This window comes from Nestor notabilis, unplaced genomic scaffold (genome assembly GCF_000696875.1).
Source record: "Nestor notabilis isolate BGI_N333 unplaced genomic scaffold, ASM69687v1 scaffold17747, whole genome shotgun sequence".
Lineage (NCBI taxonomy): Eukaryota > Metazoa > Chordata > Aves > Psittaciformes > Psittacidae > Nestor > Nestor notabilis.
In genome coordinates, this window is record NW_009937213.1 from 25899 (window position 1) to 51630 (window position 25732).

The 25732-nt window shown below is 40.2% G+C and overlaps 1 protein-coding gene across 1 annotated transcript in view; it reads right to left on the reverse strand.

Moving 5' to 3' along the window:
- PKHD1 (polycystic kidney and hepatic disease 1 (autosomal recessive)) overlaps positions 1-25732 on the reverse strand; it is a gene marked incomplete at its 3' end in the record, with an annotated part of 176819 nt that overhangs the window by 17409 nt on the left and 133678 nt on the right. Inside the window, exons 47-51 of the mRNA XM_010018724.1 lie at positions 20349-20526; positions 19673-19868; positions 11626-11691; positions 9806-9925; positions 2765-2902 (exon numbers count right to left, since the gene is read on the reverse strand). Of these exons, the coding sequence (XP_010017026.1) occupies positions 2765-2902; positions 9806-9925; positions 11626-11691; positions 19673-19868; positions 20349-20526 (698 nt within the window). The remainder of the gene's footprint in view (positions 1-2764; positions 2903-9805; positions 9926-11625; positions 11692-19672; positions 19869-20348; positions 20527-25732) is intronic.

The window sequence follows — 25732 nt, forward strand, 5'->3', positions numbered from 1 at the left end:
GATAATTACTTGATGAGTTTTGTATGAAAAGTGAAAAGAGCCTGCCAGTAATAAGAAGTTGAACACACTGGAGTTCAGGATGAATCCAACAGATCGATTTATGTAAAACAAACTTTAGCATAGTCTGCAGACTTATCAGGAGCTGAGGACTTTGTCCAGCAGTGGAACAGACACTTTCTGTGTATATCATTTGAGTTTTAATGCTGACTTATGGGTTAAAATGTAAGGAACCGTCTTAACTGAGAAACGAAAAAAAAACCTCTGAGATGTTGAGCTCAACTTTTATTTTCTTACTCTGACACAGGAGCGTTAGTGATATTTAGCAAATGACTTAATCTTTCTGAACCTCCAACTCTCCTCTATAAACTGGAAAAATAGCTGATTTTTTTTTACAGTATGGTAACGCAGGGAGGTAGAGGTACATTGTGTTTCTAAAATGCTATTGCAAATATCATATATTGTCCTTGTCTGGAAGCTAAGACTACTAGAGAAGAAGTAATCAGAAATTCTCCCTGGGTCCAACAGCACTGAGGGGCTAGAAGCACACAGAGAAATTACTGTGGGGATAGACTCACACGTTTTATTTCTGGGTTGTCCAAGGGCTCTGACAGAGTTCTTGCAACCTTCTTTAACCATGTCACATCTCCCAGTAATTCTGTTGATCACAACTCATGCTAGGTTGTGATCATACATTAAAAAGGAAAGTGATGACAAGCCCTGCAGGATCAAAGGTGACCCAAGAACTCTGATCTCCCAACTATCACTGTATTTTCTCATCTCAGTTTCCCTGCAAATTATTATTTTAATAAAAGTTAATTAAGTTCTTGTTGATGTTTCATAAACTCCAATTTTACGCCAATTTTTTCCCCCTTTGTTATGTATTTCTCATTATCACTCAGTTCCTATATACATATAGTCTTGGTTTAGCTTTTTTTCCCCTGCAGATAAGATGCAAGTGTTCTGAAGGACACCAAAGTCCAAGTAAGATTTGTTTCTAGAACTTACCATTGTTCCCTAGCAGTTTAAGTGAACAAAATACTCAGGCTCTACCAGAAAGTCTTTGGCCTCAGCCACTGAGTTAGAAGCAACATTTGACCAAAGATTACTACGCTGAAAACAAGGCATGGAGAAGTTACACAACAAGGAGGACCTGGGGATTTGGATCACATGATGTAAACCTCAGATCTTGCTCAGGCAATGCTGAATGCTGATGTCCACATCTATTAAATCTGTTTACTAAACTGTCTCATTATCTATTTTGTGTCAGGATTTCTTTAGGGTGTGGTAGAATTGGACAGATGGGCTTCAAAACCTTCCTTAAGGCATGGAACAGTCAGGATTGGACAGATGGGCTCCAAGAAGTTACCTTTAGGCCTTGAACACATGGGAAGAGAAAGAGGAAGGGGAAAAAGGCATGTGCTCCTAGTTTTACAAGCAAGCATAGAAACCAGTATAAGATACGGGAAACTTGCAGTCTTTACCCACCTATCAACTCACAGCTGAAACAAGAGCAAGAATAGCTCTCCAGAAGATGCTGGACTAGAATCCAACAGCTGCAAATACCTGTTTCGCTTTAATATCATTACTACTCACAGATGTGCTAGAGGGGAGTTTGTGCAGCAAAGAAGTGCCTCAATGTTTTTTTAATAAGTGTTTTTAGCAATGAACACATGCTTTTTCTTAAAACCAGTATGAAACCATATTTATACTACAAAAGAGTGTAAGTAAGAGATGACTGACTCTTTTAAGTGTGTGTATATATATATATATGTATATATATATACACTAACCTCCCAGATTAAGGCTTTCAAACCTCTATTTCCAAGGAAAAACACAAGACACAAAAATAACTCTTTTGGCCAGTACTGTATTAACTAAACAGTCCCCTGAGATTAACAACAAACAAATATTGGAGCAGACTTCCTCAGGAGGTGATTACACAAACAAATTCTCTTTTTAAAGTTCATGAAACCAATCTCGAGAAAGGTCAAGCCGTGATCAACAATGTGATCTCAGCGTCCTAAGGATTCCTGTAAGTAAATACAATGCTTGGCTTTAGGAACCTTGGTATTTAAGGGGAATTATGTGAGTAATTATTTCTGTGTGGAAAAACACTGATCCTGTCCATTGCAAATAATGTGGAACAACCCCAGTGACACTGAGGACTCTGAAACCACTAGAAGTAGGGGCAAGGTGGTATCTCCCTGAAGTCTTGCTGCTCATCTGTATGGAGGGTGGGGAGGAATAAGTGTGCTGAATCCAAGTGTGATAGCTTTATGCCAAAGTGGGATTTCCAGGCACTCTGGGGATTCCTCATGACTCAGTTTACGTAGGCTTTAAATACTTCTGTGTCACCTAGAATGTGTCTTACCAATGTTCACAGATACCAGGCACTGTCTTGAACACTAAGTTAGATCCTGCCTTGAGGAATTTCCATCTCATAAAGCAACCCTACATGAAGTAGGGAGGACTTTTACATCTATCAGATACAATCTCAGTTGCAATGAAATCAGGAGGATTGCCATTAGCTCCAGTGGGATGAAGATAGCAGTATTTGTAATATGTTGATATTAAATTAACAGGTAATTAACTCCAGTGGATAATCACTGTGGATTCTGGGTGTCCACATTGCAGATATCCAAATAGTTATGGGGCATGAGGTGGCTAGCTTGTTTATAGTAACACTACACAGTCTTTCTTCCCACTTTGGCTATCTATCAAGAACAGAAATAAACCCCAAGCAGCCAGAAGACAGGCAACTCACCCACTTTCAGTGTTCCCCCAACCACCACGATACAGGCTGCACTCAGGACATTGCTGGAGTTGCTGGGGAACTCGAGAGTCCCCAGGATGTAGAGGCCTCTCAGAGGAGGAAGAGCTATATCCACCAGGATGGTCCGGTCTGAGAAACAAAGCAAAGAGTTGTTTAGAATGATGGCAGCCTAACAACCTACTTGCAAAAACGTGTAGCATTGATGGTGAAGAATATTAAGTTTGCTTGAGTTTTGCTTTATTTAGATTGGTTTTCCTCAGAACTACTGAAGCAGGGTTTGTGAGTTTGTGCAGCACCCACATGTTTATAACATTGTTGCATGCTTAGGTCTCATCAAATGCTGTTTAAACCTTTAAGTATTGAAGGGCAGCATGTTAGACATATGTTAGTCTTGCTAGGTGAATCTGGCTCTGTTTATGAAAGTAAATCTTGATCACCCAACGTAATGAACCAGGACTAAGTTAAGCTGTGTCCAGACACCATTTTGCCTCATGACACTGAGGAGAATAGGATTGATGAAAGAGGAAAGAATCCAACAGTATCAAATAGGTGCTTCGTGGCAGAAAGAGCCTGTAAGTCCTCGCCTTGTTAACAGCAGTGATCAGGATGATAAGTTGAAGCCACACACCATAACCTATCTCCAATGGCATCCTGTCACTGCTTGACCCTCTCTGCAGTTTGGCTTTGCACTCTCAGTTCTTGTGCATAAAAGGTATAAAATCCCACATCTTCCTCACCAACCAAGAGGAAAGCTTTCCTTTCATAAATACAAACTGCAGGAAGCCAAATTTTTTCAATTCTGTATTTGTTAAACTACTCAGTCTCTACTAATAAGTTAGTTAACAATGACCAGGGAAAACACCATTCCCTCAGATCCTTAAGGACAAAACAAGGAGCATATTTTTGCATTGCAGAGCAGAGTAGGGACTGTTGTTGATTGAGACAATGACAGTGTCACTGCTGCCTTCTAAAGCTGCAAGTCTACAGCCTGTGAACCTTTTAAACGCCACTTAAGCTTTCCAAGTAGGATATGAGGAAGAATGTAAATGGTGTATCCTTTAGAGCAGGCCACTGAACAGAGGTGAATTCCACCCTGAGGGCCCATCTAATGTTCTTTGATGTCACTAGGAGCTTTTCAGTTAATTCCACTGGAAAGAAGCAGGAGCCCTTAAATTGTGGTTTCCACCTTCTTTCACTATTGATAAAGAGTAACAATTTCCAAGTATAATTCATCTCCGACTGAGCGGATGTCCCTGGAAGAAGGAAAAACAAGGTATTTCCTTAACAAGGGGTTCAATGAGATGATCTAATTGTGACTTTCATAGAAGTATCTTGCAGAAAATAAGAATCTTCAGCATAATGACAGCTGCCAAATCCTACTCAGAGATTTGCTGTGACTTTCATTGATCTCATATGCATTCCATCCCTGGAAGTGTTCAAGACACACATTGGACAGGGCTTTGAGCAACCTAGTCTAGTGGAAAGTGTCCCTACCTGTGGCAGGGTGTTGGAACTAGATAAGCTTTAAGTTCCCTTCCAACCCAAACCGTTCTATGATTCTATGATTCTATGATTCATTGAGAGGCACAGCTATTCAAAACAGAAGAGAATAAGGAACCGACATATTTTCCAACGATTTTGGCAAAGTGGTGAGAATGGGCCACTTGGTGTGGAACACAGGAAGAACCATGAAGTGTCTTAGGAAGTGGACCAGCTCCTTCACAGTTTCACTTCTGCCTATAGCTATAAGCAGCTGCTTTGGATGAAGACACAAATGACTATGAAATAGGTAGCACAGGGAAAGTTCTTTCCCAAAAACCTGTAATTAGGAGCTGACTTAAACCTTAAAAACATGCTTTAAAAACCTCAAAGCATGCAAAATTTTCATGACATTCAGATGTAATAAGTCTCTAGAAAGCAAGTGCAGTATTTTTTTTCCCTTAAATCTTATACTGTTAGCACTTGATACATTTTTACAGGCATAAAGAAACTCTTGTCTATAATCTCTTTACAGGACAGGTATAGTCCTATGCCCTGCAGAGCTGAGAAGTGAAGGCACAGTGTGTGAGGATATGAAACAGAGAAGAGAATAAGCGGGAAGATGTTGTTAAAATGATATCTCTCCAACAGAAGGGGAATCTAGTTTGTGAAATCACAGCTCAAGAATGTGGCAAAAAGCTGCAGTTGACAAAGGCCATAAGTATATTCATCAAACACAGACTGAAACATTTTTACAAGGAAAAGAGAAGTGCTCCTAGGCATACCATTTATATGTCAAGTTTCAGTCTAGAACAGATATTTTTGCTGAGTTACACATCTTTCTAAAGGATGTTTTATAAGGGAAATGCTGACTGCTCTATAACTGTAGCATCATGTGTGTGAGCCTTGAAACACAGGAGCAAAAAATTCACCCATTCAAAGGTATCTCTGCAAACCTATGGTTTCCTCAGTTTAAAAGAACACCACTCTGAGGTGTGATGCTTGAGGTGTGAAGTCCTTAGAGGGTGAAATGTTGCTCTGTAGAAATAACAGAACACTCAATTTGAGGAAAAAAAACAACCTTCCACACTTGAGGAGAAAAGCAAACAGATTCAAAGGAGACTAACTTACATGGTCCTTACAGAATACACTCATTTATGTAGTAGAGGGAGATGATGACTAAGTGGTTAAAATCACAAACTTTAGGTCACTGAGCTCAAGGGATTTGCTTTTAGAGAAAGACAAACTGGAGTTGTTTTTCTCCCATGAAGACATTAATAAAATGGAAAGAAACTGCTTTCAGCAAACCATAGTTTGAGCCTGAAAACAGGGCTATGTTTCAGTATATGTATACCTTTTTCAGACAAAAGCTCACAGGTATGCCACAGCCTTAATGTTCAGATGTACAATACTGAGAAGTCGCTAATGACTCCAGCAATGACACAAAATGCCTTTGATCATCCGCATCACTATATAAAACACCATAGCATGCCATTGAATGGAAATCAGGCACAACAGAAGAGCTATTATACAAGATACAGTACTCCAGCATTCATCTCTTCAAACAGAAAAAGTTCAAAGAAAATCAAAATCAGAAAATGAATAACAGAGTGAATTCCGCCACTGGGGAAAAAAAAAAAAAAGAACAAAAAAAAAAGAAGAGAGAAATTGCCAGAGGCTACATGATATCATATCAATACCCTTCAAAACAGCATTCCATCGCCTGGAATTATAACACATTCTCCTTCCACCCAGAGCACGCTGCATCAGGAGTGTGTCACACTGAAAACCATAAACCAAAGCCCTGAAAATCCAAGGGCTTGAGAAGCTAATGCCACTGCTGGCCTCCAGAACGGCATGACTAAACTCATCCAGCTTGTTTTTCAAGGTGATGTGACTGCTGAAGCCTGATGCATGTGAGAGGTCCCTGTGGGATGGCTGTGGCTCTGGAGGATGAACCTCCAGAGGTAAAAGCACAAGTTGTTGCAGCCTGATCTGAGGATTTCCAGCTGGTGCTGGAAGAGACCTACCTGCTCACTGAGGGGACTTGTAACACACCAACACTAAAAGTCACTTTAACGTGAGGGACCCACCTCTGTTGTAAATGAAATTCATTCTTGTACAAAGAAGCCTGTGAACTTCTCAAGTCTCATCAATGCTTTCAAAAAGGGCAAAAAATGGAGTAACTTAGGACACAACCCTATTTTTGGAGCCCTCCAAAATGCACCCTCTAAATGTCAAGCAGACACCAACACCAAGCAGAGACATAAAAACCTGATTTTTAATATGAATGTTTTGCTAGTAGAGCTGGTTTATAGACTTTCAAACTTTCCCAAGTCCAGCCAATAAGGCAGCCAATAAGTGACGCAATTTTGCTTGTTTTGTTAAATAAGCACAATGAAGATTTCATTAGCTAAGTTTAGGCAGTGCCCTTTTCCTTCAGTGGAGTCTAGGAATCTTGTTTGTTCAGACACTTCAGCACTGTCAAGTCCCAAACTAAGTCTTCCCCTGCACTTCTTCATACTAGAAACGAGCATTAAGCATTTATTACTTGGTTTTTATAACACTCTAAAACTATTCTTTGAGATCTGAAAGGACTTACCTAGATTTGCACAGCATACCAGAAATAGGTCCATGGCTTGGCTTTCAACCTGAAAATCATCATGAGTGGCTCCCAGAGGAGAATTGCAAGTAATTAAAGAATAATGAAGAGTGGGACACAGCAGCATCTTGCCAGGAGTGAATCACAGAAACTTATTTGTGTGTGTACAGTGGGACAACTTGGGGTGCTCTGCAGAATGTTTGTTCTCATGAAAGCAAACTCTCACTTCTCTGTAGCCATCTGGAGTCATTCTGAGTTTAGCAGGATATGCACATCCAGTGGAAATGGGAAGGGAAACATCTATAAAATGCTACAATTAAACATGAATTTAAAAAATGCTGATTTCATTTTAGATTTTGGAGGTTGACTTTCCTGTAACTGAAAACTCATATATACACTTGTGGCAGCAAAGAGAAGTATGACAAATGGACAGAAAATTCATCTTGCCTAACTAAATTTTAGGTGCCTTCATTTGAGCAACAAATCCAGTGCCCTTATCACACCGATGATAACTGACTCCAATTTAAGAACCTGCACTCTATTGACTCCCACTGCCTGTAAGTGTTTCAACACTTTCAAGCCAGCATAAATGAAGAAGGAAAGTAAAAAGAAAACGGAGGGGGAATGACCAGAAAAGGCAGGCATGCAACAGAGCAGTTCTCACAAAATAGATTGGGTGCTAGACAGCTTATGTTCATGTTTGTGTTCATATTCTTAGGCTAAAATTGAAGGGAAATTCCAGATATGCACAGGAGAAGTGAACAGTTTCTGCACACCAACTAAACACATGTATCTACTCTTGTGATGGAAGCGAAGTGACTGATAGGAAAAAGACATTCATGGAGTATGGCTCTTCACTGGTTCTAGCAGGCAGTGCATTTTCATTTATCATTTGCCTCTTTTCTTTTCAGCAGTTAAGTATTTTGTTGTGGTTATACTGTTCAATAAAAAGCCCCTGAAGAGTAGAGACAGGGGTTTTTTTTGTATGATGTAGAACACCTTGTTCTAAGCAGCTGAACATGGTGATTTACTGTGAAGGTGCTGAGGCGCTGGCACAGGTTGCCCAGAGAAACTGTGGCTGCCCCATCCCTGGCAGTGTTCAAGGCCAGGTTGGACACAGGGGCTTGGAGAAACCTGGTCTAGTGGAAGGTTCCCCTGTCAATGGCAGGAGGTTAGAACTGGATGAACTTTAAGGTCCCTTCCAACCCAAACTATTCTGTAATTCAGGACTGGGAAATCCCACGGTTTCATTCTGCTGCTCAGGCACCAACTTGAGTTCTACATTTGGGCCATGTTTGTTATTCTGGACTCTCATTTCCTTATAGGTAGAGAACATTCCAGTCCATGGTAAAGCACAGATTATGTCTAATGTCTAACCAATAGGCACCAGCATGCTAGAAAGAATCCCTATAAGATACCCTGCAGCCCAGTGCAGACATTTCCCAGGTAAACTGGCCAAACTAGCACTTCTCTAAATTTGTGAGACATCAGTTCTGACCCCAAAGGCTGTGAGGTCATGTTGCACAGTGCCAGGCCTGAGCTAATGAGCTTTGGCTCTCAGGAGATCTAATTAGTTCTGCTATACCAGCGTGCTGATGCAGCAGTATTGTTTCCTGTCATAGAACTAGATCAGCTGGGGTGGGCTGCGAGCAACAACACGCAATGGTTCAGGCACAGTTTGCTCATGAAGGGCCTTCTAGAATGTCCTGGAGGTGTACTTCATACCATCAGTGAAAAACAACCACAATCACATTAGATAGCCACATCTGATTAGCTCAGTAGCTCTTCCAGCTCTACTAACTGTAATGATGAGGAACAGGTTAAGATGCCTAAATGTATATTCTTAATGTATATTCTTACTGTTACCTTAGATACACATAAGACACAGGAAATTCAGGAGACAAGCAAACTCCCGGAGGGACATTTCTGTGCCTTCTCTGGCCTCTGAATGTAATAACACTTAAGCACATTTATGAATTATATCTTGTGAGATAGTGGAACTGAAATTCTTATTTTAATATGAAATTGTATGTATATATTACTTTTAATGACAGGACAGAGAAGCCCTACCCATGGCTGAGTCTTCACACCTAAATGCCAACACAAAGCAGCAACAACTTCTTTTTACAAAGACTTCATAACCCAAAAACAGGTGGAAAAGGGAAAGACATGGAGCAGTGTTATTTCCATTTCTGGAAGTGGAGCTGTAGTAGGTAGAGAGACTTACTTTGTTTCAAACAAATCAGGAGGAGCCAGCACCAGGTCCTAGAGTAAGTGAGGTACATACCATATAGTATTCATAAGATCATACAATAATTATGTCTTGGACTTCATCTCGTCCAACTTCCTGATCAGAGCAGGGCCAGCTGTTACACAAAATGCTTATCACAAGTTTTCCACTCACTGCAAATTTCCTAATGTATTTTCTAGAATTCAGAAGGTTGTTTATGCAATAAGGTCATAAAATGAGCTGGGATTTAAATGCGACTCAAGTCTGAGGTTGAAATACAGGCATAGGCTAAAACATCTAGGAGGCAACTGGCTTTGAGAGATTATCATTGGTAGCAGGAACTGCAGCAGGAAAACAAAATGGAAGGTACAATTGTGGAAATGTAAAATATGGTCCTTGAACAAAACACAGTGAAGTGGGTCAAGAGACGAGCTCTTTCTGAGCGTGATTCTGCGTCTTGCAAATTCTCTGTTCCTGAAATAAAGTCCCTGCATATCCTTAAACTTGAATATATGTAAATGGAATGATTACACTCCTCCAGAAATCACACTTCCATACTGTAGCCAAGATTTCAATGTGAAGAGGAACAAATGTGGTGTCCTGCACACACTAGAATGGACATTAGTGCCAAGTAGCCCATATTACAAAACAAATACGTATTCTAACGTCAACAGGCCCCAGCACACCTCCAGAAATTAAACACCTTTCCTTCCTTACTTACTAGGTAAGATGATGACATCTTCCCCAGGGCCTGGGATACTATAGTTGGATCCACCCCAGCCTTTTTCCACATCATTCCATGTCTCTGGGTGTGACCATTTCAAGACAGCATCAGAAGGAACTACAAAACAGGACATAAAAAAACAGAATTATCATTTTCAGTAGCTGGAAGAATTACCATTTCTTTGATAGTCAAGCATCTGTGACATTAACATCCTCCTTTTGTCACTGAGGAAGCAATACTAACTGCTCTTTGTTATCTTCCATGCTTAAAGGAACCTGCCTGATGGGAAAAAAAAAAGTCTCTCCCAGGACCATGTTTTCAGAGTTAAAGCACAGTGAGATAACTGAAAAAAACAGATTCAAATTCTTTGGGACCCATCAAAAGCAAAGCAAATCTTGAGGTTTTTCATACTTGGCTTATGTTATGCTTTGTGAATATGTTTCACAAACAGCAGCTTCATTATTTTTATTTATGCCATCCAAAGCTCTGAGCACTTTAGACACAGAATTAAGATGAACAAATGAAAATAAAAGCCAGCCACCTGTGCTTGGTGACTGGCTCTTATGATCACCTAGCAAAACCAGATGATCATAATGGTAACTGACCCTACCAGAAAGTGCCAGCTTTTCTCATGCACTTTTTTTCCCCCAGTGCTCTAGAAAGCAGATTCCCAGGGTATGGGAATTTCCATACTTTCCCAAAGTATGAAAACTTAAAAAATGAGTGGTCAAGTCTTACAAGCTTGTTAGTCCTCAGAAAAGCAGGAGTCTCCCCATTGCAAGGGTTAATTAAGACCTGCCCTGGAAAAGCAGCTTGATGGAGACACATGCTAACTCCTGGTCATTCCCCAGAGATTCATTTTTCAGCTCAATCCCAAAAGAAACTTCTGAGCCTTAGCATCAGGAAAATATTGGGAGAAATTATGTCTCAAAAATGTAGGTGTTTAATGTGCACTTGTATTTTAGACAGCTAATGGGCTGGTCTTCATAAATTAATTGCTTAAGTTTGTTCTGCTATCAAGAGAGGAAGAAAAGCCTTCAAGGGGAAATCCCGTACACTAAGTTTGGTAAACTCGAAACTAACGCAGGCAGGGCCTCCCTCTGGAGGCCTCTGCAAGCACCTACTTCTGTCCTACCACTAAAGGACATTCTGACATTTCTTTTCTTGAGAAAGGCTTTATTAGGTATTGAAAACACAGGAGCAAGTGTTAGGGGCTAGACCCAGCTAAGTAACATTGTAGAGTAGAAAAAACCTCCATTGACAGCACAAGGAAACACAGGGGTATTAAACCCAGGTATAGCTTAAGGATGGGTCTGTCTTTTCATTAGCTGTTTTTCAGGGGGAAACACTCTGCAAAAAGGTATGTAAACCCTGTTGCCACATAAATCATTATCTTTGTTCATCCACAGCAAGGCAGGTATGCAACTAAGACCAAACATTGCAGGTCTCCCTTGTCTCTGGTGTATTTTTGTTCTTGATTCGACATGTAACTGTGCAGTAATGTCGGACTATTACACTAAGATCACTATGGAGCACTAAAATACACAATAGTCTTACATTCTCCATGACCTTTCTGATCTGCTACAGTATTTCTTAGCAAAAGTTTATAGTCTTTTATACTGTGGAATCACACATTTATCTGGAGCAATAGTAGATACTGCTCAATGAAATGCTTAAATGAATGTCAAGAACCCCTGTTGGGTTGATAGACGTGTGAAATATTGAAGTGAAAAATAACAATCTATTTCTGAAAAAGTAGTAAAAAAGCAGTGGTGTGAGTACCAGACCAAGCCTTTCAGACACAGACTGTCACGTACCTGCGGTAGGTAAAGCTACCCTTTCCTTCTTTTTCAGTGTGACCTGAATTAAGTCAGCTCCTGTGACTGAACACAGAGAATTTTAGTGAGTTTACAGTAAGGCCTTACAAATAAACACACACACACAGAGAAATCATAGAAAATCAATTGCTACACATGATTTTCAGATGACATTTTACATTTCTAATAAACAGATTTTTTAAGAGCAACTATACATGTTTTCTAAGCATTTTTGTCCTTTTTGTACTTTGAGAAGGGATTAAACAAACACATTTTAATTTACAGATATGGAGGGTCTCAAGACAACTCATTAGAAACAGCTAAAAGAAAACATTCAACAATCAGAAATTCTAGGCTGGAACACAAATCTCATTTATCCCACTATAAATCCACAGCAGTTCCACTAAAACAAGCGATATCACACCATTGAATGCATAATGTATTAACTGGCTCAAACAGCGAATAACAGCTTTTGTTTTGTAGTTTGGTTTTGATTTTTTTTCCCCCCAAAAAATCTGGTATCTGAAAGAGATGCTTTAATTAGTCAGACTTATAGACTGAAGACAGAGACCCTGTGTTCTCCACTGTGAAAAGAGGTCAGAAGCAATTACCACAGTTGTAACCTTTGTGCCAATATATTGTCAGCAGGAGAAGGGCCAGGATAATGCAAATCAAACTAAGAACAGGACAAAACTGCTTCAGACCCAGCTAAAAGGCTAGCTCCTCTTCCTCTCCAGTGGCATACAAAGGCACTTCCTTTCAGTCACCAGACTGGAACAACAGTAGATTAAAATAGAAACACTCTGACAAACAGATGAATCTTCTGTCCACTGCTGAACCCCTTATGGTGATCCAAAAATGTAATTGGAATATGTTTTGGATGTAGAGGAATTGTATAAATGAAGCCATTGTCAGAACTTTCCTGAGTTCCAGAACACACCAGGAACTTTTCCATGTGTGTATCAACCCACTGGTGGGACTTCATGCCATATTGTAATTTACTTACTTTATCTTTAAACAAGTCTCTGTACTTTTAAATTGTGAAAACCATCCTTCCCTACCTCCCTCCTTTTCTCCCACTGCAACTGAGCAAATTTAAAATAACTGAGGTTCATTAATTTTAAGTGTTCAATAAATTCGTATGAATAATCAAAAAACTTGATTCTTTCTGATAATTACTATTTGATGTCAGTTGAAAGCACTCGATTGAGTTAGCAGCATATGCTCCTATGCCAAATGAGGCTTCCATAATTAAATAGAAACTGATTCCATGAGGTTTTTCTTATGTCTGATTAATTAGTAATCAGGTGCTTCAGCCCTGTTCTTCAGTGACACCTCTCTCCCAGTGGTAGCTGTGGTCTGATACATATATCAGTCAAGCCAGTCTGCCGCAAATCATCACGTACAGCTCAAACCGAAAAACATTGTGTCTTTGAATATCCACATGGTGAACCTCTGAGGAGAAGGAATGACATGAAGACGCTAATTTAATGTCTTTGACACAGAGTTCATGTGGCTTTTAGACAATACTCTTGTATGGGTACCTTATGGTTACGGTGGCCTTCCTTCTCACTTATGGCAGGGCAAAACAGGAGTCAAAGGTGTTACATCAGTCTTAGGAAAAGTGAGACAATGGAGCCCTGACACTATCTTTTTCTCTTTTTTAATAAATATATTTTGTCAGGTTTGTGGGGTTTTTTGCAGGCACCACAGTGCAATCACCTAATTAAGGATGTTTGTATTGTTCAGAGAAAAGCTGTTCTAATTAAAATCCTGAGGGGACATAAAAATTGATCAATATGCTATATAGACCTCATAAAGGGGTTCAGTCCCATTACAGAGTGAAGAAAGGAAACATTAGGACTTAACTCAGTACAGTCACGTCCAGAGTTAGGGCAAGGATAAAAGTTTCTCATATTTGAAGTGTCAAATAATTGCCAGAACATGGCAATTCAAACCATTATAAGCCATTTATACCCTCCCACATGAGTGCAGGAATTGGGGCCTGAATTCTCCACAGCCCTGCAACTTGCACAATTATTTATGTCCGTAGGGTATAAAGTGCAATGGTCATGAATCAGTAGTATCTGGTTGCTATTTCCCAGAAATTCTCCTAAAAATTGATGAAAGCAGGAGTGATAGAAGCCTTGAGAATAATCAAGACTACAGAGACATAGTCCTTCTGATTGTTTTGTTTTGCTGCTGAGTATGTTATCATTGTTTCTGTACAGGACAGGAAGAGATATAGGCAGTACAGACGAAGGATGTCATTAGTAAACATTGAATTAAGGTGACTCTTCACGAAACGTAGTTATAAGGCTCCAGGGTTTAGTTGTATAAAACCTTTTATAAGGCTCATCAATTTTCTGTCTTATTACAGCTCTTCCTGGATGTTTGGGCTGTGAATCATAAATATCGGCCTTCTTGACGATAGTCCTGGTAACTTTCTTCTGGTTCAGGGCTCCTTGAGTGAACATGAAGGAGGAGCAACTTAATCTTTTATCAGCTTTGCAGTGACTGGGAATTTTGCCTGTGGATATTAGGAAGGGCTGAAACTAGGATAAATGGCTCCAATAGCCTGACTAACAAATAACAAGCAACTCCACGCTATTTAACATCAATTGGGCTAACATACATCAAAGGGAAATCAAAACTTTTAGACAGGACAATCAACAACACAGTGAGATACACCTCTAGAAACTGGAGAACCTGAGGTAAGTTATTTTGTCATCCTCTATCAGGATCTTTTACAGGTAGTACCAAGAAATTATGGGGACACTGCAGTGAGGAGATGTAAAAAGAAAAAGATTTGAGCTAATGGACACAGATTCTTGCTTACAGCCGATTAATATTTGCGGAGGCAGAGGTGAAGGCATGAAATTCCTCCTGCAGAGATCACATAGTTGAAAGACCATCCCTGACAGGATTATAAAGTTATTTTATCATCTTATTTCTGTAACTGCTACATTCTCTGGTCTCTCTGCTGCTGTGCCAGAAGGACAGGAGCACGTCCACTAGGAGAAGGTTAATTTTTCTCTTTGTGACTGTTACAAAGGGCACCTTTTTGCTAAGAATTGACATTTAATTTCATGGAGGTCACTGAGCAGCCCACATCTGGTCAACTGACCTTCTGAAACAACTGATACAAGATGAGTTTTATCTAGCTGGATGAAGAGACTTATGCCTGTACAACCAGTTCTCTGTATCAAATTAATTCCATTCTTTAGGTCTTTCACCCAGGATTCTCCTTTCCTCCTTAGCAATAAGGCTGCAGAAAATATCTTTGTTTATTTATTTTCCATATTTTAATATTAGAAACAAACATTCTTAAGGGCCTATTTTTTCTGCTACACAAAGCAATTACAGAAAGCCGCAGAGTATAATGGAAGTAAGATCATCCTTTAGGAATTTAGAAAAGATGATAAGTGTAATCAATTTCTTTTTTCTTTTTTTTTAAGAACTATGGAAACTAAACTGGCTTCTGACACAGCAGTAATATGAGGTTGAGCCTCAGGCCCTCTTAACAGCACACACATGAGTAGCTTGAGCAAAGTCAGCAGGATGACCCATCTCCATAAAAGTTTTGTCTACTGAAAAATGTGTTTGGGATAAATAGAAAGTTTGATAATCCTTTCAGTGATGTTTTCAATAATGTTTGTGTCCAGCACTTCAATTTTAGAAAAAAACACCAAGAGAAATCTGGAAATTAAACAAGCCAACACTTTGTTTCTTTCCAAAAGAAAATGGTTTAAACATTTCAAAAATGAATAAAAAGGAAACAACATCTCTCTGGTTTTTAGCCAACTCCAGTATTGCCCAGAGACCTTAACCAAGAAGCAGTACCATGCTGTGGCACCATATGCTCATATTTGTAACAGACTTAAAAAGCTCATAATGTTATTATTGTAATTTACACAGGATATTTCTCCTAAAAACATCCCAGATGTCCCAGTGTGACTTTTTTTCCCACCTCCCTTGTTACAATAAGTTGGGTTTTTTTGATTCAGCATAGTCATGTTATGTTAGGACCACTCTCCTGAAACGTGGTTGAGCCACAACTCATCAGTGTTTTGCAGAGCCCCATCCAGTGACCTCTGAGGAATGCTTCTCTCAAGACACAGGGTCCCCCAGATTAAATCAGGATCATGCTATGGAGACTCAATAATGTCAAAGCAAAGCTGATGTAGAAATGACTGGCATGGGATGCCCCAAGCTTCCTCATCTCCCCTTCACCCAGCATCCAGCAGGGACATGGAGTTATCTGTACTTCAATGCCAACCCCTTTAAAAAGGTCTGAAAAGATAATTTTCAAAGGGACTCATGGGTTGTTTAATAGGGTTTCATGTATGTAGGTAGCTGTGATTACCTGTGTTAACAGGATCATTGCCTAGGTAACCCACAAGCGGAAACATTCTCCATCACAACTATTTCTCTTCATTCAGCATCCCCTGCACTGTCCCATGCCCAAGTCTAATTTACAAACTGCAAACATGCAATGCATCAAGGTAACTTAACTTTTTTAATCCCCTCCATACAGAACATTTTCTAGCCTTTTGTGTTAGATAGACTTTTTTCCTCCCCCAGAGATAAACAAACATTTGCATGATGCCAGGAGATTCTGGATGGAAGGGGGCATGGAGAAAGCCTGAGCCTGACTCAAACTGCTGGCCAAGGTGGCTTCATTCAGCTGCCTGCTTCGTTTGAATAACAGTATCTTCCCAGTCATGGGGTTTTCCCTCCCGTTCTCCCCTTTTTTTCCCCCCATGCAGGCCTGAGCAAAAGGCTGTGTGAATTCAGGAGCCTGCTTGTGAATGAGCTGGCATCTGATACGTATTTACCAACGTTAATTTTGGATGTAATGCACCCCTGCCACTTCCCCACAGTTTGCCCTAAAAGGCTTTCTGACGGGCACAAAAGCAGGGGGTCAAAAGTAAGTTGACCCCTGCCAGAATGTACAATTATTGGAAAGAGATGGTACACCAGCAGCTGTCGAAACCCCACCGGCAGGGCGAAGTGCTTCCAAAAGTTGAAGGATGACTAATATGCTAGAGCTTCTCCCCTCCACCCTGCAAGAGCCAGCTACTTTCTGAAGGAAGAATTATGGCCCTCCCGAGCAGCTGCAATAATTGTCTACCCATTGTCCCCCAGCCCTCCCTCTGCCACCCCCTACAAGTGCCCATTGTCAGCATGGAGTCAAGTGATTATATGCTTGGGCTGATGCTGTTTGCGCCCAGCTGCCTGACTGCTGACACACGAGCAAGGAGAGGGAGGACCCGCGTCTGCTAGACGGGACTCCGACATACCAGACCTTTTACATAAGTCAAACAGGAACAAATGACTCTTTATCAGCCCCTTTTCCCTTTGAAGTGGCGGCTGCTTATAGGCCCTTACAGCTTTTCCTCCTCAGCCCAAGCAAACATCCTCCTTTTGATATGCTACATGCTCATTATCTCTGCCCCATTTAATGATTTTTGATTGAAGGGTGGCAGCACAGTTGCCAAGAGGGTAGTTAAAGAGGCTCCACGCAGTCAGGACAACAAGAAAGGCTTTCCTTGTGCAGCAGCCTAAATTTGGAGTTTCTTAACAGTGTGTTCTTGTTCTTAGCAGCAGATAAGGGCTAAGCGTGAAATTCTTAATTAAGCAGTAAATAGAGTGGGGTGTCAGCAGATGCAGCCTGTAGTCATGGAGACCAAGTCAGATGAAGGAGGGAGCTGAGACTTAACGCCGGCCCCAGGCTTGAGCATGACTGACAGCTGAAGAATCCGACAAAGCTTGTAAACGGGATTAATTAGTTGGCTAATTATTTCATATAGTTAAATGTAAACAAAAGTAATAATAAAAAAAACAGCTTGCAGAGTTAGATGGGAACACATTCTGAAGGCCAGACCTTCAAGCATTGTCCTCTCCAGGTTGGTAGGTGGACTGGTGGGTTTTTAAGGCCAGAAGGGCCTTGTGGCAGCTTTCTCTGACCTCCTATGGAGCGTGAATCTCACCTCATGAGGTTTCTAATAGCTCCCCATAGGAGAGTATATCATCTAAGGACCCTGAGTGATGGAAAGTCCACCACATGCCATGAGTCTGCTCTGATGGCTAATTATCTTCTCCCTCTCAGCCTGCACAGCGGAGATTAGGAGAGAAATTAACTGGCACACCAGGGCTAGGAATCCATTTGCTTTGCTTCAAACTTTTAACTCACCAACACCATCAGATATTTGGTACCTGACACTGAGTTATTGATCTCATTGCTATGAAAGTCCTTGCTGAAAATGCTCACAGTATGAATTATACATGTTAGGTGTTTTCATAAATTTCTCCTTGTGTACTTTGGATGATTATTTCTGTATTGAAAGGAGAAACAATGACCGCTCCATGTAATAAAAATCAAGATGAAAGGAAAGCAAGAGAAGGACAAGAAATTATCTATGTAACAAGAGTGACATATGCTGGCCAGATCACTTCTTCCCAGTCTTTCCAAGAATGTCATCTCGTCTACTTTCAACAGTAGTAAGATGTCAAGATATAAGTGTCATATTCATAGCTTTCCCATGCTGCTTTATTTATAAAAGTGCAACACAGGATACGCAAACTGAAATACAGCTGACTTTTATATTCAAAAGTACAAATTTATAGTGTTATTTGTAAATAACTCATGATCTTGGGTGAGGCTTAGACTCAACAATAGTCTAAGCCTCAAAACTAGCCAATCTATATCTATACTATATATAAACAGAGCCATGGAACTAAGATCAGGAACCCAACAATCTACATGACTATATTGCTGGCAAAGTTCCTGGAACATCTTTGGCCCAGATCAGTGGGTTATCCCAGATGGTGAACATTACAGTTTGGGAGTTAACATAGGGCAGGGATCTTTCCTAATTTGAAGCCTGAGTGTATCCAGCCTGTTTTGAGATAAAATGTTCAGCTGTATGGACACAAGCTGTACAGTTCCAGTTGGCCACAGGTCTGGAAATGGACGCAGTAAGTGTGACCCTTAGACTGAGGTTAAGGTATGGCCTTCCCTGTTTCTCCTCAAACGTACACTGGTTGATTTTCACTGTTGTCAGACTAAGCTCAGTGGATTGCCTGCCCTCATTCCAGCCATGGTTTTCGCTCCACTATCCCTCTGATTGTTCTAGTTGTTCATTCCTACAGAGATCCTACATGAGAAAGCCATTTGCATGGCATCTCATCAGTGCAAATCAAGAGAAATTCATTAAAAGTAATGGATTAGATCAGCGACTAAATTTTCTGTTACTGTGAAAATCAGCATCTTTATATTTTAGCTTCCCCATATGACAGTCATGAAGAATAAGGCATGCTTCTCAAAGGCACTGAAATGTTTCTGTCATTCCTGATTAGACTATTATTAATAATGGTAACAATAATTACCTTGCTTTTTACATATAAGATTTAGGCAGACCCTTGTAAAAGAATTTGCTTGAGAATGAAAATTGTGGAAAATGTTCTAAATTTAAAAGAATAAATGAAACTTGAATAAATCTCAGTAAATATCTGATTTTCTTTAAAAAGGTTATCACCACATTTCACGATCAAGTGTACAAAGCCAACATACTCAAACATAGAGGTCTGTGTCATTTTTGGAAGCTTACAATCATACAAAAAATTCTAACCCAGAAATTCTATTGTCTTCAGTGGTCCCAGCCTAGATAGATTGCACATGATTTATTAATGAAACATGTGATGTGGGGCTAGCTGACAACAGAGATCATTAGTAGAATTTAATGCCTTTACCTCTCCAAAACACCAATTCAAATTCAACTGATGTCACCTCACCGACTATTTATGAAACAATCCTTTTGCTGATAGATCAGGCACCAGATAGACCAGATAGAGATGGACCTGATGTGCATGTATCTTCCTATTTGATTGATCTTTTTGAAGGACTTCTTACTATTGAAAGGCCGTTGAAAGATGGTCTTGTGTCTAAGGCTTTATGTAGTTTAGGGGTTTAAATTAAAAAGACATCAGCTCTGTCTACATTCTAGAACAAAAAGGTCCATTGCACCCCTCATATTGCACTTACCCAGATAGGTTAGCTTCCTCAGTCTGCTGTCAAGATACCAGTCACAGCTCCTGTGATGTCCGTATGAAGGCAGAGATTGCAGTGGCTCTCCAGTCCTTGTCCCACAGGACACCACAACCTCAGGATGGGCAGGAAGATCCTTGTGCTCCACCAGCAGGTAATTCCCAGTCATGAAGTCGCTAAATGTCGCTGAATACTAGAGAAGAGGGAAATAAAATAAACATGCCTGTGTCTGTGATTAGTGTACTCCATGGAGTGCAGTATGAAGGGATAAAGAGATGGTGCTTCTCAGTCAGCATACTCTTTTGCAAAATGTATATTGGAAACATGAAAGAAAGATGTAAAATTAAGCAGAAGGTGATGGTGAATGCAGACAAAATCAACTTCCTTCATCACCTTTAAAAGGTGCAGAAGAACAATGTCTTCTGAAAACCATTCTTAAGTATGTTCTAAAGAAGTAAAATATTTTTTTTTAATTCCTAAGCAGCACTCTGAACCTTCATCTAAGATGTCCAAAATCCTCTTCCTGCTCCAAGTTACTACTGAGACCTTCAGGGACTAGGTCACCATGTCTAAGCCCTGACAATGAACATACAGAGATTTTCTCAGTGTATTATTATCTCTTCCAAATATAAATTTTAATAATAAAAAAAATAAAGTAAAACTTCCATGTTACCTTGAGCTGTTTGCTGACCAAAGGGTTGTCAAATGTCAATGTGTAAATCTCTTTATCCAAGAGAAGAACCATCCAGCCATACAGATTTGATAAAGTATCAGGGACATAATTGACTGTGGTTGTCTTATTCCTACTGTTGGTCACAGTTAAATTATAGGGAATGTCTGGAGCCTCTTTTCTGGAGGGAAAAAAAAAATATAATCACATTTTTGTACTGAACTCTGTCATTTTGCAAACTTTACAGTTCTGTTTTTATTTGAATTACAGTAGTATATGCTGACTATCTCAGAATATGACTTCATTTGTGTGGTTTTTTACAAAGAAATAATCTCTGCCTGAAGTGCCAAAAAAGAAAGATAAAGGTTGGAGGAATAAAGGCAAAGAGGAGCAAAGCTTGTGCAAACCAGTACAGTGGCAACAGCCAGGGTAGCATCTCCTACACTATCAGAGTATTTTCCCATCCACCAGACTCACGATCCTCAGGTTCAACCTTTAGGATCTTTATCTTCATGAAATTTGATAGTTTTCTGATTACTCCCTCACATTTGAGCAGTCAAAAGTTTCATTGAGGCTGAAGATGCAAAAATCCTGTGTAATTTAAAAAGCTGCTTTGCACCCAAGCCAGCACGCAGTATAACTACCCTCCTTGACTTCCTCTCCACGGGCATGCTCTGTCTTTCTCCTGAACATCATCTTTTTTCAAATTATACTAAACTGACCTTGATTATTTGGGCATCTGGCCAGAATAACCTCTTACTGCTATGACTAACAGTTTCCCCAAGATGGAAGGCTGTGTAAGTCAAAAGATAGAGAATACTCTGCTTTCAGGATCTGCTTTGTTGAAGGCAACAAACTACAGGAAGGAAAAGATAAAACTGAAATGCAGCTACCCCTTCGAATGTTCAGGCATTGAACATGGTTTGTCTCTTCATGTCTGATCGATCAGAGACATTTGATCATAAGCTGCTTCTCTGAAAACCTTATCTCCAGTCCTCAGCATCTTGCATTCCTGCAACAGCTCTTGAAAACGATAAAAACCGTGGTTATGACTATGCTCGTTAGCTACACTGTGTTACCGCTTCACATCTGCAATGAGACTGGGAAGGTGTCCTCCCCTTCTGGAGGCAACAAGGAGCAAGAAGTTCAATAGCAACTGTCAGAGACTATTTCTCACCTTGAGCATGATCCCAGTTAGCTTGCGAAAAGATTGGCAAAGGGTTTTCTATGTCACTAAAGATACAGGAAGACCTCTGATGGAATTATTCAAAATTCTAGCAAGGGTCCTACCCCATCATCCCAGCATCTCTTATCCCTGGCTCTGCCAGCATTAGATACACTTATAAGAAAATTGGGGTTGTAGCTGCACAACTGCAACTCACAAGTTTTTTCCTGCTTCTTGCGTTCTTAAAATGGGGAATTTCTAGGGATACATGTGTCAGGACTAGGGCCATGATTCTGCCTTAAAAATTATTGTAGCACATTTATACATGAATCAAGTGCTGCTACAAGATCAAGGCAAGTTGGCAGTTTCATATTTAGTCCACTTAATTTTGGCATTTGTGCTGACCCTAAACTTAAAAAATAAACCCTCTTTTTAAGCATATCTAAAATGGTATTTCTAAATATTGGAATATTAGCTTACAAGTAGACATCTCAGCACATTATCAGACCTTCCAGACTGGATATGGCTTACTTAATTGAGACAGTGCTAAAACTCATGTCATTCTGTAATGTGCCTGTTTGTATTTGCAATTCTGGTTGGTTTTCCCCTTGCTGGTTTGAAGACAATGCAGAATTACAATAGCAGTTATCTTGGAGAAGGGTTACTTGAAGATATTTTTTTCTCTTTTACAATCAGTTCTGGGTTGGTTTTTTTTGTTTTGTTACTCTGGTGTTTGTCACTTTGGAAAAGGACTTTCTGGTTACCCAGAAACATTCAGCTGAGAAACAGCAACAGCAAACAGAAGTGTGAATCAGCAACGAATTACTCAACGAGAAGATATTGGCAAACCAATGAATTCAACTGGAAGGAGTTTATAAGGCTTAAACAGCTTTCATACTACTAATAAACCTCCTCTTATAGGCATTAACTGGACCAGGATATTAGGCTGCTAATTAAGCAAGTAAATGACAACAAGCACATTATTGCCACACTTATCAGCACCTGCACAGGTATTCAGGAAAACATTTCTAGCAGCAGAAGCACACCACACATTATGTGGTGTAACATCAAACTCTCGTGCACATCAGAAATTGCCTTATTGTGTTACAAAGGTGCACAGCAAGTGATGGAGACCCAAACTCATCCTCTGTGCAAAGTAAATCCATGTTGTTCTGTTCTTTACTAACTTTACTTTTCATCACTGGAGAAGTCTGAGAGACACTTTGAATCGCTTTTCTCAGGGTCTTCTTCCAAGAAGTTTTAAAGACACTTCCTCAGTCCTGCTGGCCACACTATTGCTGAAACAAGCCAGGATGCTATTTGCCTTCTTGGCCTCCTCTATGATTTAACCTTGGTGACAGGTCCATTCTAGATGAACCATCATCCTCAATATTTTTTGATTCCACCTGCAGAGCCTCATACCTATTGTGCAAGGGCACCTCGGAAGGTGGGGTAGTTACAGAGAGGTGCCTGCTGTGCTGGGCAGGATCTTATTGCTATTGGCCCAAATCCTTTCAATCACTGTGTTCAGTCAGGTGGAGAGAGGGTAGGGAATCCTTTGCATCATGTCCTCTCTCCCTAGACTTCAAAGCTAAGACAGGCTTTTGACAGCTTTGGACAACCAACTTTCGTTTTCAGTTAATTCTTCTCAGTCTTTGAGATAAAGAGACAGGGAGCTTTCACTTGAGAATTCTTGGTTTGAAAATGCCATTTTTTTAATGCCAGAAAATCTTTCTGAGGAAGGCAGTTTTGCATGGTTTTGTAGCCTTATAGTCTGGATTCCCTGACCCTTGTTTGGAAACTTGTTCACGACCCAGGAAGAAAACAAAGCAGGAGATATCTTATGGCCTGAAATTTCTTGACCTAGAATGCTGTGTCCTTGCTTTTTACATGCCTTGCTTGAGGTGCTGCCACCCACAAACACATACTGCTCCTGGTAGAGTGCCAGCACACCAAAACAAACATTTGGGGAACCTGAAAAACTTTATATATCGTTGTAGAAGTTAGCTGGCAACAAGGAGCCTCAGACTACATTGAAAGGATGTCAGTGTGCTTTTTTCTTTCACCTCTATGCCAAACAGACACCAAAATGCAAGTACCCTACAAATGGAATTACCAGTCACAATTAGCACCGTTTCCATTTGCCCTAAATAGCCAGTGATTTCACTGTGCCCTAAATAGCCACCAATCTACCTCTCCTTAATGTTAATGAAGCAGAGTAGTACTCGCACACACGAGTATTTCTAATCCAGAGGATCTGAGGGAGCCTGCACGCATCATTAACATGGAGAGCTTCATTATCAGAGGAAAGAGCCTTTCCCTGAACTTCCCCTGGCTTTATTTGAAAGAAACTAGGAGGCAATGGTCTTAATGCAAAATTAACCCTCACTTTAAACTGCTGGAAGCCTTTACAAACTGTAAGGGGAAAAAAAAGGATGACTCACTGAAAAGGCTGTATTTTTATATTGAAGCAGGTTTCAATTAAGGAGCAATTTGCTTTAGAAATATGGCAGGATTACTGGATAGGACTTTACAGTCTGAGCCACAATTTACCAATTGTGATTGTATAAACTGTTATGTAATTTAGCTCAAGTGCATTGTGTAGAACTGCACAACATAGATGGGCCACAAAGGATTTGTTAAACCAATCAACAACAGCAAGTAGAACAAATATTAACTCCCTTGTTTATGTTTACCACTAACTTACTTATCCTAAGGGTCCATATCTACGTGTATGAAGGCAGGTGCTGTGTTTAGCGCTAAATGCTTTCTATTTGATACATTTATGTAATAATCAATCATGATTATTCCTCTTCTAAAACAGGAAACGATATAGCATTGAACTTCAAATGGGACACCTATTTATTGTTGGCCAAAGGGAGGCTAATTCTAAATTATGACCATACCAAACACTGATATGGTCAGTGATGCCAGGCCCAAACCCAGTTCATTTTATTTTAATTGCCAAGAATTAAGAATTTTAAGCTGTTTTCAGTAAGACATAATTCAAAAAAGGCATAATTCAAATCTGCCTTGTATTATGAACTCTTAACATCTGAGGGGAAAGACTTGGGGAAACATCTTGTCTTGTGTACTCATAAGCCTGTGCAGGATCTGATTTTGCTGCCAGTACCCCAGGCTGCAGGGCAAATGGAAAGGGGTCCTCCACAGGGAACTAGATTTCTCTTGGCTGCTTTGGAGGGATGTCTCAAATGCCAGCAATATAGAACAGCAAGAGCTGAACCTCTGAAGTTTATCTGATGTGTTGGTTAACTGAACAGTCAACAGCCAGTGATATAATATTTGCCTTCCACGTGATGCCACAGGAGCCCTGAGAAGGCTGGGTTATGAGGCCAAGTGTGCGTGTAAGTTGCCCCATGTGTGACTACAGTCATGTGCACAGGGAGGAAACAAACCAGAGAGCAACTGAGCATGTACAAATTGAGAGAAGAAGTGCAATTGCAAGGGTGTTTCACAGCAGGTGGATGTTCATCAGAAGGCACCACAGTAAGCAAATATCAAAGGAAAAGCAAAACTAGAGTAACCATTTGAACTCTCTTCAAGACTCAAAGACACAGGGGTAGGGGGTATGCTATTCTTTTCACAGTAACCCATCAGCAGCGTCTGGGTTTGCAGCAACTGAATGCATGCACGACGGGAGAGGATATTAGACCAGATTTAAGAATTAAGGCTATAAAGAAGAAAGTTAATCTTTTCCTCTGCAGCAGACTAGAGAAGAGAGAAGCAATAAAAGGCTTTAGCTCAAGACTGGTGCTGAGCAAGTCCCAGGTTTCCACAGTGAGAAGGGGAAAGCAAATGAAAGGGAACAAGAGGCAAACTTCCTTCTGGTGTGCGCAGCTGCAAAGTGTTTAGAGTCCCCTTTGCCGCAAGGTGCTGCCTGGCTGCCGATTATTCTAATGCTCTCCTCTTGTAAAAATTATGCATAATGTGAAGAAACTTTTAAAGTCACTTAATCATGTTATGACAATTTTTTAATGAAAATTTGTTTTAATATTAATAGAGATTCATAGTTTCATGATAATATGGGTAGCAGTGGCATTTTGAGCAGCCGTATCTAGCCTGCAGCCATGCTGTGCTGTGCCATGGCATAAGCTGTTCTTCAGACTACTCAATAACTTTCTCACATATAAATTTATAAAGACTTTTATAAGCTTCAATTACGTCTTTAAAAGACATAAAGACCCTCTTTAAAGAGTGCTTA